This window comes from Anolis sagrei, chromosome 7, assembly GCF_037176765.1.
Source record: "Anolis sagrei isolate rAnoSag1 chromosome 7, rAnoSag1.mat, whole genome shotgun sequence".
NCBI classification, from domain to species: domain Eukaryota; kingdom Metazoa; phylum Chordata; class Lepidosauria; order Squamata; family Dactyloidae; genus Anolis; species Anolis sagrei.
In genome coordinates, this window is record NC_090027.1 from 36,237,251 (window position 1) to 36,250,220 (window position 12,970).

Genomic DNA, 12,970 nt, shown 5'->3' on the forward strand with positions numbered 1-12,970 from the left:
TCTGTGTGTGCTTCCACATCATTTCCAACATACAGAATCCCTAAGGCATATGTGTCAAACTCAATGCCCACAGGATAAAGCTAGCCCACCATGACATTTAATGTGGTCTCCAAGATACTGGACTACAACTCCTGTATTATTAGGACAGTGGTTGCCAACCTGTGGTTCGTGGACCACCAGTGGTTCCCAAGAACTAAAATATGGTCTATGGCCTCACTGTTACTGCACCGTTGTAATGAGAGCTACTGGTCTCGCAAAATCCTCTTACAGTGCCAAGGCAACGAAGACGTTGGGAGGGGAGAGGCTGATGACCCACAAAAGGGACCCCAAATTCTGAATCTGCACCCCAAATAACCAAACCAAATCTAAAGTTGACCAAAAACTGATTTGTAACCCTTTTGATACTAATGTTGGTCAAAGTGGTCCATGGTCAAGTGGTCCCTGGTCACAAAAAGGTTGAGAACCACTGTATTAGAATCATAGAATCAAACCAAGAAGTGGGGGGAAATCAATAGGAAATGCCTCTAAATGTATACCATGTTCCAAACATGGTATATATTTAAGTAGGAAGAGACCTCCTGGGCCATCCAGTCCAACCGCCTGCCAAGAAGCAGGAAAATTGCATTCAAAGCACCCCCGACAGATGGCCATCCAGCCTCTGTTTAAAAGCTTCCAAAGAAGGAGCCTCTACCACACTCTGGGGCAGAGAGTTCCACTGCTGAACAGCTCTCACAGTCAGGAAGATCTTCCTAATGTTCAGATGGAATCTCCTTTCTTGTAGTTTGAAGCCATTGCTCCGCATCTTAGTCTCCAGGGAAGCAGAAAACAAGCTTGCTCCCTCCTCCCTGTGGCTTCCTCTCACATATTTATACATGGCTATCATGCCTCCTCTCAGCCTTCTCCTCTGCAGGCTAAACATGCCCAGCTCTTTAAGCCGCTCCTCATAGGGCTTGTTCTCCAGACCCTTGATCATTTTAGTCGCCCTCCTCTGGACACATTCCAGCTTGTCAATATCTCTCTTCAATTGTGGTGCCCAGAATTGGACACAGTATTCCAGATGTGGTCTCACCAAGGCACAATTGAGCATGGGTAGCATGACTTTCCTGGATCTAGACACTATACTTCTATTGATACAGGCCAAAGATTAACTGAATTTTGCCTTGCCCTGGTCATTTAAGACAGTTTCTCCTAATGAAAGGACATCCGGAATATGATGCTTTAATTTAAACCAGCTCCGCTGAAAAAAACCTCAATAAAACATTACAAAAATCCAATTAAAGAAATAAACTTGAGAATCCCCAGAACCAAAAGCCAGTTGTTTGATTCCTCATTCTCTTTGCAAGGACATCCTGTACCGGAGGACATAGTTTCCTTCGCAGGTTGCCAGGGGCAACTTGGTAACCTGGATTTAGATGTAAGCAGCCAAAGGGGAATTGGAGACTGGAATAGAGCCTTTATGAAAGGCACACAAAACACGACCGCCCTCCTACATGAGATAAATTTGTTTGCCCTGATTTCAGCAACAGCTTTAGGATTCTCAAACGAATTGCCATCCTTAGAAACAATGTTAGAGCATGGATGGGGAAATGCATGGTGAATGGGAGCCAACCCTAAATCACCTTTCCTCTGTTGCAACAAGCCCAAATATTTCCATCATTTTTAGCAATCGTTTATTTCCAAGCTGTGGGTGTAGTTTCACTACTATCACATCCGGAGACGTTCACTGACGCCCACCAAGTCCTTTACTGGATTGTAATTCATGAATTCATAGAATCATAGAATCAAAGAGTTGGAAGAGACCTCATGGGTCATCCAATCCAACCCCCTGCCAAGAAGCAGGAATATTGCATTCAAATCACTCCTGACAGATGGCCATCCAGCCTCTGTTTAAAAGCTTCCAAAGAAGGAGCCTCCACCACACTCCGGAGCAGAGAGTTCCACTGCTGAACGGCTCTCACAATTCATGACAGAAATGAGTGTGGTGGATGTAAAATTTATTTATTATTTATTTACTACATTTATATGCTGCCCTTCTCAACCCAAAGGGGACTCAGAGTGGCTTACAAGATATATATACATAAAATATATTATTAGCATAGCACAACATCAGTATTATATATTACTATATTGTACTATACCATTATATTGTAATAGTATTAGTAAGATTACATGTAATAAAAATATATAATTATATCATCATCTTATTATTATTATTATTATTATTAATATTATATTGCATTACATTCTAATATTATAAATATTATATGTATATACAATATATTATATTACATTATATAATATTATATAATATTATATATTGTATATACATATAATATTTATAATATTAGAATGTATATAATATAATGTAATATATATATTACATTATTATCTGTATAAATAAAAATGTAATGTTCGTTCATGGGATCAACATAACTCAAAAACCACTGGACAAATTGACACCAAATTTGGAGACAATACACCTAACAACCCAATGAGTGACCATCACTCATAAAAGCACTGAAAAACACAGAAGAGAATTAAAAAACCAAAACACAGAAAATGCATTACAACACGTGCGCAAAACCACATATATACACAAGCACACATATCTACAATACACCTAACAACCCAATGAGTGACCATCACTCACAAAAGCACTGGAAAACACAGCAGAAGGGACTTAAAAAGCCAAAAAAAATTAAAAATCCATTACAATGCATGCACAAAACCACATATACACAAATATATATGCACACATATACACACACATATATGTGCATACACAAACAAAACACATATACATAGACTGGGCCACAGCAACGCGTGGCAGGGGATGGCTAGTATACTATATATATATTTCTTTCAAAGTGGAGTAGTTTACAAGAAGGAATCTGGAGAAGTTAATTTTTAAGTAGAGCAGTTACAAATGCCAGTAAGATGCAATGGTTTGAATGTTCAATTGCAATCTTGGAGATGAGAATTCAGATCCAGGCTCAGCCATAGAAACTCACTGGAGACTTGGGCCAGTTTCAGGAAAAGGAATGGAAAAAAACCCTCTCAATAAATAGGAGCCCACTGTGGTGCAGTGGGTTAAACCCCTGTGCCGGCAGGACTGAAGACCGACAGGTCGCAGGTTCGAATCCGGGGAGAGCGCAGATGAGCTCCCTCTATCAGCTCCAGCTCCTCATGTGGGGACATGAAAGAAGCCTCCCACAAGGATGATAAAACATCAGAAACATCTGGGGGTCCCCTGGGCAACGTCCTTGCAGATGGCCAATTCTCTCACACCAGAAGCAACTTGCAGTTTCTCAAATTGCTCCTGACACCAAAAAAAATTAATACTTCCAAGAAAATCCCATAACAGATTCACCTTAGGGTCACCATACATCAGAAACAACTTGTTTTAACTGTTTTTATATTATTGTGAGCATCGAATTGTGCCATTTTGTAAACTGCCTTGACTTGCCCTCAGGCTGAGAATGGCAGTATATAAATATAGTAAATAAATAAATAAGGCACCCAACGGGAAGAGCAGTCACCCAAGTACCTTAAAAACAGCAATAGCATAAGGATGGGGCAGACTATCCAAGATAACCGATCTCTGCATGCCATTGAAGTCAACGCGCTCAATCCTGTCCATGTACGCCTCCGTCCAGTAGATCCATCGGTCGTCCACAGAAATGCCATTGGGCCACCTCACCCCCTCGGAGACGATGCAAGTCGGAGAAGAGCCATCCATTTCGCTGCGGTAAATGCCAGGCTTGGAATCTCCCCAGTCGGTCCAAAACATCAGCCTGAGAAAGCAAAACCCAGGAACAGAAGTAACTGATTTGTGAACTGATTTTTATAATCAGTGAATCAAAACCTAAGCCACAAATCCATAGTGTTACACCAGCGTTTCTCAACCTGGGGGTCGGGACCCTGGGGGGGGGTCGCAAGGGGGTGTCAGAGGGGTCACCAAAGACCATCAGAAAACACAGTATGTTCTGTTGGTCATGGATATTCTGTGTGGGAAGTTTGACTCATTCCTATTATTGGTGGGGTTCAGAATACTCTTTGATTGTAGGTGAACTATAAATCCCAGTAACTACAACTGCCAAATGTCAATGTCTACTTTCCCCAAACTCCACCAGTGTTCACATTTGGATATATTGTGTATTCGTGCCAAGTTTGACTCAGATCCATCATTGCTTGAGTCTACAGTGCTCTCTGTATGTAGGAGAACTACAACTCCAAAACTCAAGGTCAATGCCCACCAAAACCTTCCATAATATTTTCTGTTGGTCATGGGAGTTCTGTGTGCCAAGTTGGTTCAATTCCATCATTGGTGAAATTCAGAATGCTCTCTGATTGTAAGTTAACTATAAATCTCATCAACTAAATGCTTAGTGATTTTGTATTGTGTATACCTAAATTGTTGTAAACCGCTCTGAGTCGCCTAAGGGCTGAGAAGAGTGGTATACAAATAAAGTAAAGTAAATAAATAAATAAATAAATGAACTACAACTCCCAAATGACAAAATTAATCTCCCCCCAACCCCACCAGTATTCAAATTTGAGCATATTGGGTATTTGTGCCAAATGTGGTCCAGTGAATGAAAATACATCCTGCATATCAGATATTTACATAATGATTCATAACAGTAGCAAAATTATAGTTATGAAGTAGCAACGAAAATAATTTTATGGTTGGAGGTCACCACAACATGAGGAACTGTATGAAGGGGTCGTGGCATTAGAAAGGTTGAGAACCACTGTGTTACACTAAGCAGAATGCATTTAATTATATTTGAGGTGGCCTTCAACTGATCCGTAATCACCATTTTCTATCTTCTTACTTACCCTTCTTTGGGTACCAGGGTCAAGGCTCGTGGCCGCTGGAGCACAGAGGAATTCAAAACCGTAAGTCTCAAGTCTCCATCTGGGTTGGCAACCTGATAGAAACAACAGAGTGGAAAACTGACCAATTGCTTTTTCCAACAGCAACAGTGCCACTGGTTCAAAATCTTGCAAACAAAATAGCTCCACTACAATCAGGTTAAAGGTTTACAGCCAAAAACAGTCCAAAACCCTGGCCTTCATTACACCTGAAATTCATGGTCAGTTTCTCATTTCTGGTTCTTCCTTCTACGAGGGTTGAATGAAAAGTAATGCCTCCACCTTTGTTAATTGGGTTTGGATGGGAATATTTTAATAATTTAAACATAGAAATACTCCTTAGAATGTGCTCTTTACCTACCACTATTCACTTTTCCAAATAATCGACAGACAATTAGATACATTTCTGCCAATGATGAACAAGTTTTCTGAAGCTGTCACGAAAGAAGTCGACACTCTGTTTCCGCAACCAGTGTCTCACAGTTCTCTCAACATCTTCATCAGAAGCATAATGATGTCCCCGCAGATCTTCTTTCATTATTGGGAACAGATGGAAGTCAGATGGTGCTAAATCTGGACTGTATGGAGGATGCCGTAAGGTGGTGAGATCCAGTCTCTGAAGTTCTGCTGTGTACCTCTGCTGTGTACCCACTGTGCACAGATCTACCGATAGTCAAGCAAAGCAATAATGTGATCCACACGCTCTTGTAAAATGCTGATTATGCTTGAAATTTCTGTCTGAATGATATGACGATTGTCCTGAATCAATCTCTCAACCTTTTGCTTGGGAAGTTCGGTGGCTGCTGTCACAGGACATCCAACTCTTTGTTTGTCACGCAAGTCAGATGTTGCCACCTCAACATTTTTAAACTTACTTGCCCAATGACGCATAGTACTCACATCAACACAATCAATCATAAACAACTTGCATTCTCTGATGAATCTCCTTTGTGGTGACACCTTCTGCTGTCAAGAATTCAATGACTGCACGTTGCTTAAGTTGCATTGACTGACCGCCTGTTCAGGGTTCCATACTTCACACTTTAATAACACAACCGTTCAATGCTAAGGCTTCATACCAAAATGGAACTGTAGAAGAGAGTCTACTGAACAAGCCAGTACCTGCCATATACCAATACTGCCATCTGTTGAGGAGTTACTTTTCATTCAACCCTTGTAGACTGCAACCCTCCAGGCAACTATTGGACTACACATCCCATCACTCTCAGGTCAGAAGGTGAGAGATCATGGGAGATACAATCCAACAATACATGGAGTGCCACAGGCTGCTCACCACTAATAAGGAAAGAGGTGACTTTTTTGTTATTGTAAGTACTGCTACAAAAGGAATCAGAACCTCTTGCCAAACTATATTTATTCATCCAGAGAGCTAACAACAAGCTCAAATGTACTGGCTTCCTTTGCATCTGGCTTCCTTTGCATCTAGTTAAAGAAAAAATAAACAAGAATTCTTTCATCCTACAAAGTCCTTTTACCTTGTAATGGCGGCACTGTAAATCAAGAATGACTTGGAGAAACACAATAATGACAACAAGAAAGGCATCTTGGTGTTGTGGTTTGGATATTGCATTGAAGACTAGGATTTGAATCCCTGCTCAACCATGGAAATCCATTAGCTGTTCATGGGTATGGAGCCTCTGGTGGTGCAATGGGTTAAACCCTTGTGCCGGTAGGACTGCTGACCATCAGGTCAGGGGTTCGAATCCGGGGAGAGTGGGTTGAGCTCCCTCTGTCAGCTCCAGCTTCCTATGCAGGGACATGAGAGAAGCCTCCCACAAGGATGATATCTATTTCGTGTCAGGAGTGACTGGCATAGGCACTGAGAACTGGGAAGCCCTGCCCCTTGAGCACTCCAGCTGGAGGTCAGCTGTGACCAGCAGTGCTGTAGAATTTGAAGAGGCACGAATGGAGGGCGAAAGAGAGAAATGTGCCAAGAGGAAGGCGCAGCAAGCCAACCCCGATCGAGACCGCCTTCAACCTGGAAACCAATGTCCTCACTGTGGGAGAAGATGCAGATCAAGAATAGGACTCCACAGTCACCTACGAACCCACCAGAACACTGATCCTGGAAGACTATCCTACTCAGCCAATGAGGGATCGCCTAAGAAAGTAAGACTTGAGACACAAGTTGCTTCTGGTGTGAGAGAATTGGCTTTCTGCAAGGACGTTGCTCAGGGGACGCCTGGATGTTTTGATGTTTAACCATTCCTTGTGGGAGGCTTCTCTCATGTCCCTGGATGGGGAGCTGGAGCTGACAGAGGGAGCTCATCCGTGCTCTCCCGAAATTTGAACCTCTGACCTGTCAGTCTTCAGTCCTGCAGACACAAGGGTTTAATCCACTGCGTCACCGAGGGCTCCGGATGGTAAAAAGCATGAAATATCCGAGCGTCCCCTGGGCAACATCCTTGCAGACGGCCAATTCTCTCACACCAGAAGCAACTTGCAGTTTCTCAAATTCCTCCTGATACATAAAGAAAAAGTTGTCCATGGGAACAATCTCACGGATCAGAAGAAAGCTATAGTAAATTCTTCTCTGAACATTTTTGCAATCAAACCTCGATGGTAGATTTGCATTAGGGTTACAATACGTGGGAAACAACTTGAAGCCACACAACAACAAGATGTGGAGCTGTTAACCTCATTGCTCTCTATAAAGCGAAACAAAGCCCAGGCGCACTCTGTGAAGCTGAGTCAATTGCTTCCTTCAGGCAACTCTGATAAATCTGTTCACTTATTCAGTTTGCCAGACACCCCCGCACCACTCCTGATGGGAGCAAATGGAGCTTTGTTTAAAAAGAAGTAGCAGCTTGCTTCTACGCAGACCAGTCATCAGCTCAGGAAACAGTCTGCAAATGTGTCAGAGTCAATTGTCTCCTATAAAGGATAATAGATTTCTAGGATTGTTTCTGCTCCACACCTGAATCAATTGTGCTTTCCAGGTTGACAACAAAATCCATTCGCACACGTTTGGCTGGGAAAAGAGGAGCATTTAATTGCTCTGTCGGATCGGCTTAAGGTGCATCCCAGAAGCCAGCTTTGAATGTCTCTGAGAGTTTCAAATTTGGCCAGGAATGTCTCTCCTAACTAGTTAGCCATGACAACTAGGCTATATTCATATATGGAGTTTCTATTTCCGTCTGACATGGCCAATTAAGGCGCCTTGTTCAGGACCGGACAAGAATCAGAGCAATTTGGGACAGACTTTATTGGTTCTCTGCTTGGAACCCAGCTTTGGTTCAGCTCCCACTGATACTGAGCAAGAATTTAGGGGTCTTTGCCAGGAGGCAGAGACCGACCAGACCCATCAAAGAGAGTCCTTTCAGCCCTGGTGAGAAAAGAATAGAGTTTTCCCTGATTTTCCAATAAAAAGTCCCACCAAGTTGAAGAAAATGCCACCAAGTTGCCTTTATTTTGTCCCAACTGGTACGGATGTCAAGCTGCAATCCCTTGCCAAAAACCGACATGTTTTGCAAGGCAGAACGGTACATTTTTACAGAGAAAACAGTACTATAAAGTTCAAACTTCCCGCTCCCACCCGCTCTTGCTGGCTTCATGGTGATTGGTGGGTGTAATCAGCTGGAGGGGAGGCGCGGCTTACTTTGCCGCACCTCGGCCAATCAGGGAGCCAGCGTCGCTTTTGCCTTTCGACCAATGAGGGATGAGAAGGCGGTCCAGGCAGGAAACAAAGAATCGGAATGAAAGAAATGAGTGGATTTAAATGGCTTAATGGTTGTCCAGTTGCTGGCGATAACTCCAAGAGTCCTCAAGCTAGCCTTTTGTTTTGTTCCAAGTGTATGGAATAAACATCTTGGTCTGGCATGGATGCCAGACACTAGTAATCCTTAGTCCTGAATATGGGATAAATTGATGATATCTTCTCTCTGGTTTCGGCCAAGGGGATGAAGACAATGGGTGAGGCAATTAGGACAACCAATCCTCCCAAAGGCAGGATGTCCCTGATGTCTCTGAAGCCTGAAGGTGTGTGCCTATTGTATTGTCCATGCAAGAGGTTTCCGTTGAGTCCTTTCAGTCAGGGGATTATCTATCCCAGGAAAAGAGAAGATTTTCCTGAGATCTTTGGTGTGCTGGGGTCACGAAGAGGTGGCATTTCATATTTTATACAGACACATAAATGGGGTTCATAAGTAATTGGGAGCCCCCGGTGGCGCAGTGGGTTAAAGCACTGAGCTGCTGAGCTTGTTGATCAAAAGGTCGCAGGTTCGATTCCGGGGAGCGGCGTGAGCTTCCGCTGTCAGCCCTAGCTTCTGCCAACCTAGCAGTTCGAAAACATGCAAATGTGAGTAGATCAATAGGTACCGCTCCGGCGGGAAGGTAACGGCGCTCCATGCAGTCATGCCGGCCATATGACCTTGGAGGTGTCTACGGACAACGCTGGCTCTTCAGCTTAGAAATGGAGATGAGCACCACACCCCAGAGTCAGACATGACTGGACTTAATGTCAGGGGACTACCTTTACCTAAGGCATACATTCATAAAGAGGGGAAAATAAATCATATCAACCCTCTCCACCCCCACCCAGAGACCATCTCATAAAGTATGGAGAGCATCATGTTTTTCTTGGCTTTAGCCTGGCTGTGTAAATGTTTCTCAGCTCAAAAGGGAGTCCCTTTTGTTTGTGAGTCGTTGATTGAAATGGGAAACCAATTGGAGAGCCGTTAATTTCTAGCCCAGTTGTGTCTCAGATGGAAAAAGTCAAATAACTTTTGTGGTATGGTTTGCAGTAATAAATTTGTTACCTTCTGCTATATATGAAATATAGGGCATAAAACCTTGATTAAATGTACACACTATCTGACATGGGAAGGGTCTCTGTTGTTGTTGTTGTTAGTGTCTTTGTAAATTGACCAAGACTTACCCCTATTATCTAGCCTGATGTCCTTGTCCTTAGCAAAACTGTAAGTTACTATGTCTTATGCAGGAGGTCATATTCGACTTCACCAGTTCCTGCTCAAAGGATGGCGAAGGTGCAGTTCTGAGCACTGAGACAACAAAAAGTGTGTCCAAATTGTATAGACCGACTTACCTCGATTTTAGGAATGCCAGCATTCACCCAGTAAAGTAGTTGACTGATAGGTTCAAAAGCCAATGCTTCGACTGTCTCCAGTCCTGTGCTGATGAGAATTTCCTGCCCAGAACTTCCATTTAGACACAAGCGCTGAAAATAAACCCAAGAGACACAGAGCATCACCAACTTCAATTAATATCTAAGTAAAGAATCACACAAAGGAGACACTCTTGAAGATGAGAGAAATGATACTCTTGGGTTAGGGCCAAAATATCATTATTATGGAGCTAGAGTGAGTCCCAAAAGTGAACGTGAAGTCATGGAATCACGGAATCATGGAGTTCAAAGAGACCTTGTGGGCCATCCAGTCCAACCCCATTCTGCCAAGAAGCAGAAAAAAGCACCCGATTGTTAGCCATCTAGCCTCTGTTTAAAACCTCCAAAGAAGGAACCTCCACCACACTCCAGGGCAGAGAGTTCCACTGCTGAACAGCTCTCTATCACAGTTAGGAAGTTCTTCGTGTTCAGGTGGAATCTCCTTTCCTGTAGTTTGAAGCAATTGTTCCATTGTGTCGTAGTCTCAAGGTCAGCAGAAAACAAGCTTGCTCTCTCCTCCCTATGACTTCCCCTCACATATTTATACATGACCATCATGTCTCCTCTCGGCCTTCTCTTCTACAGGCTAAACATGCCCAGCTCTTTAAGCTGCTCCTCATAGGGCTTGTTCTCCAGACCCTTGATCCTTTTAGTCACCCTCCTCTGGACACATTCCAGCTTTGAGTAACATCTCCCTTCAACGGCGGTACCCAGAACTGGACACAGTATTCCAGGCGTGGTTTGACCAAGGTGGAATATTAAAATAGAAATAAGTCCCAGTATAGCTTTATTATCATTATATAACAATAAACAATTGAAAAAAAAGGATAAAGATGTGATAACAAATTTATTAACAATAGCAAGACTGCTTATAACAAGGAACTGGAAAAAAGAAATAAATATACAAATAGAGGAGTGGTACAAGGAAACATGGAAATTGGCAATAAATGATAAGCTGGCATGTATATTAAAAGTTAAAAGAGGTATATGGAAACAAAGTGATTCTGATGATGTATGGAGAAAATTTATTGAAAAAGGATTAAAAAATAAAGAAGGAAAGTTACCTCCAAAAGAAGAATTGAAATTTTGGACAGACGACATGTAAAAGTTGTGGCTTGGGAGGGGGGTGGGGAGCACAGCGGTGAGAGATAGACAATATGTATAAGCAGAAAAATAACACTAGATGCCAAAAGTATGTTCGGTTGTATTGAATAATATGTATCTGCTGTAAAACAAATGTATAACAAATCTATTAAACCATGATAAAATAATAAAAATTATTTAAAAAAAAGATACAGGCCATTTGTCATAGGAGTCGTCAATCAAAAGCATGACAAAACATCCACGTCTTTAATTCCTTATGGAATGTGGTTAGGGAGGGTGCCAGCCTAATCTCCCTGGGGAGGGAGTTCCAGAGACAGGGGGCCACCACCGAGAATGCCCTCTCTATTGTCCCCACCAACCATGCCTAAGACGAAGGGCGGGAGCGAGAGAAAGGCATCCCCAGAAGATCTTAAGGACCGCGTGGGCTCGTAAGGGAGGAGGTGGTCATGCCATTTGTGTCTCCTAATCACATATAGCCCGAAAAACCTACAACAGTTATATTAATACATATGTTTCCATGCCCACTGCTGCCATCTACTAACTATCACAATTTCTGAAAATAATGGACCAGAGGACCCACTATATATTCTTTCGTTTTTCTCCTGCTCCATCTCCATTGCTGCCCGGTATCCTAAAAATTATCCTGCTACAGAAGACAGTCCTGAGGGTTTTGCTCTTTCAGTGATATATATGCAGAAACTTCCTCCCTGAACACCTCTGTGGAGTGCTATCAACCCACTCTTCCTTTCGATCCAATGCCAAAAAAGTCCTATCTTGCACAGAAAAAGTCCTAAGGCCCAGAGGGCAAGCTCACCTGAATGATGTCCAGTGTCACATCTGCCCAATACAAGCAATTGTGCTCATAGTCAAAGTCAAGGGCCATGGCTCCACGCAACCCCGTCAAAGGCAATTCTTCGCTGATACCAGAGGACAGGTCATAGCGATGGATGGAGTACCGTGTGGTGTAGAGAATGAATTCGTTCTCCTCTAGAGGCAAGAGGAAAGGACTGATGAAGGAACATTTTGGGCAACCAAAAGGAATGCATGACCGGGAATCAGCTGAGATGTAACAAAAATGACAAGGTGTGGTGAACATGAATGCTATATTTGCACAAGAGACAAAAATCATAGCATGGTGACATGTCCCTGTCTGTCTCTTGAAATCAAGTCGTCCAGCTTTAGATAACATTTGGCTTTTTCAGCTTGGCTGGGGAGGGCAGACTTGTAGTTCAGAACATTCAATAGAAATTTGGCAGAACCAAGTTCAGGTCCTTGGTAAGCCATTAAACCCAGGCCTGTTCAACACTGCCATATAAAATCCAAATTATCTACTTTGAACTGGATTATAATTATTTACTTTGATTTATACCCCGCCCTCTCTCCCTCATTGAGAGACTCAGAGCAGATCACAGTTGGCAACAACTCAACGCCATTCAAACCTAGGACAATACAAACTCAAATATATGTAAATTGAGCAACACAAAACATTTCTAACAACTCATAAAAACAATAATAAATGATAAAACAAGATTAAAACCAGCTGTATTAAAAACCAGCTATATTAAAAACCCACTCTATCTCGTTGTCATAGTCGAAGTCCATTGCCATTTAACACAAATACTCGTTGTCTTCCCTGAAAGCTTTCATCCAAAGCAAAGTTTTTCTTTGCTTTCTGAAGGACAGCAGGGAGGGAGCCATTCTGATGTTCTTTGGGAGTTCCAGAGCCAAGGGGCCACTGTTGAGAAAGCCCTCTCTCTCGTTCCCACCAGCCATACCTGAGATGGAGGTGGGACTGAAAGTAAGGCCTTTCCAGCAGCTCATAGGGCTCAGTGTGACTCATATTGG

At 42.7% G+C, this 12,970-nt stretch overlaps 1 protein-coding gene across 2 annotated transcripts in view; it reads right to left on the reverse strand.

Annotated features, from left to right (window-relative positions):
* Window positions 1-12,970, reverse strand: part of SORL1 (sortilin related receptor 1) — a 151,970-nt gene that overhangs the window by 55,486 nt on the left and 83,514 nt on the right. For both annotated transcript variants that reach the window (XM_067470771.1, XM_067470770.1), the window contains exons 17-20: window positions 11,940-12,112; window positions 9,944-10,075; window positions 4,843-4,934; window positions 3,548-3,794 (exon numbers count right to left, since the gene is read on the reverse strand). In XM_067470771.1, the coding sequence (XP_067326872.1) occupies window positions 3,548-3,794; window positions 4,843-4,934; window positions 9,944-10,075; window positions 11,940-12,112 (644 nt within the window). The remainder of the gene's footprint in view (window positions 1-3,547; window positions 3,795-4,842; window positions 4,935-9,943; window positions 10,076-11,939; window positions 12,113-12,970) is intronic.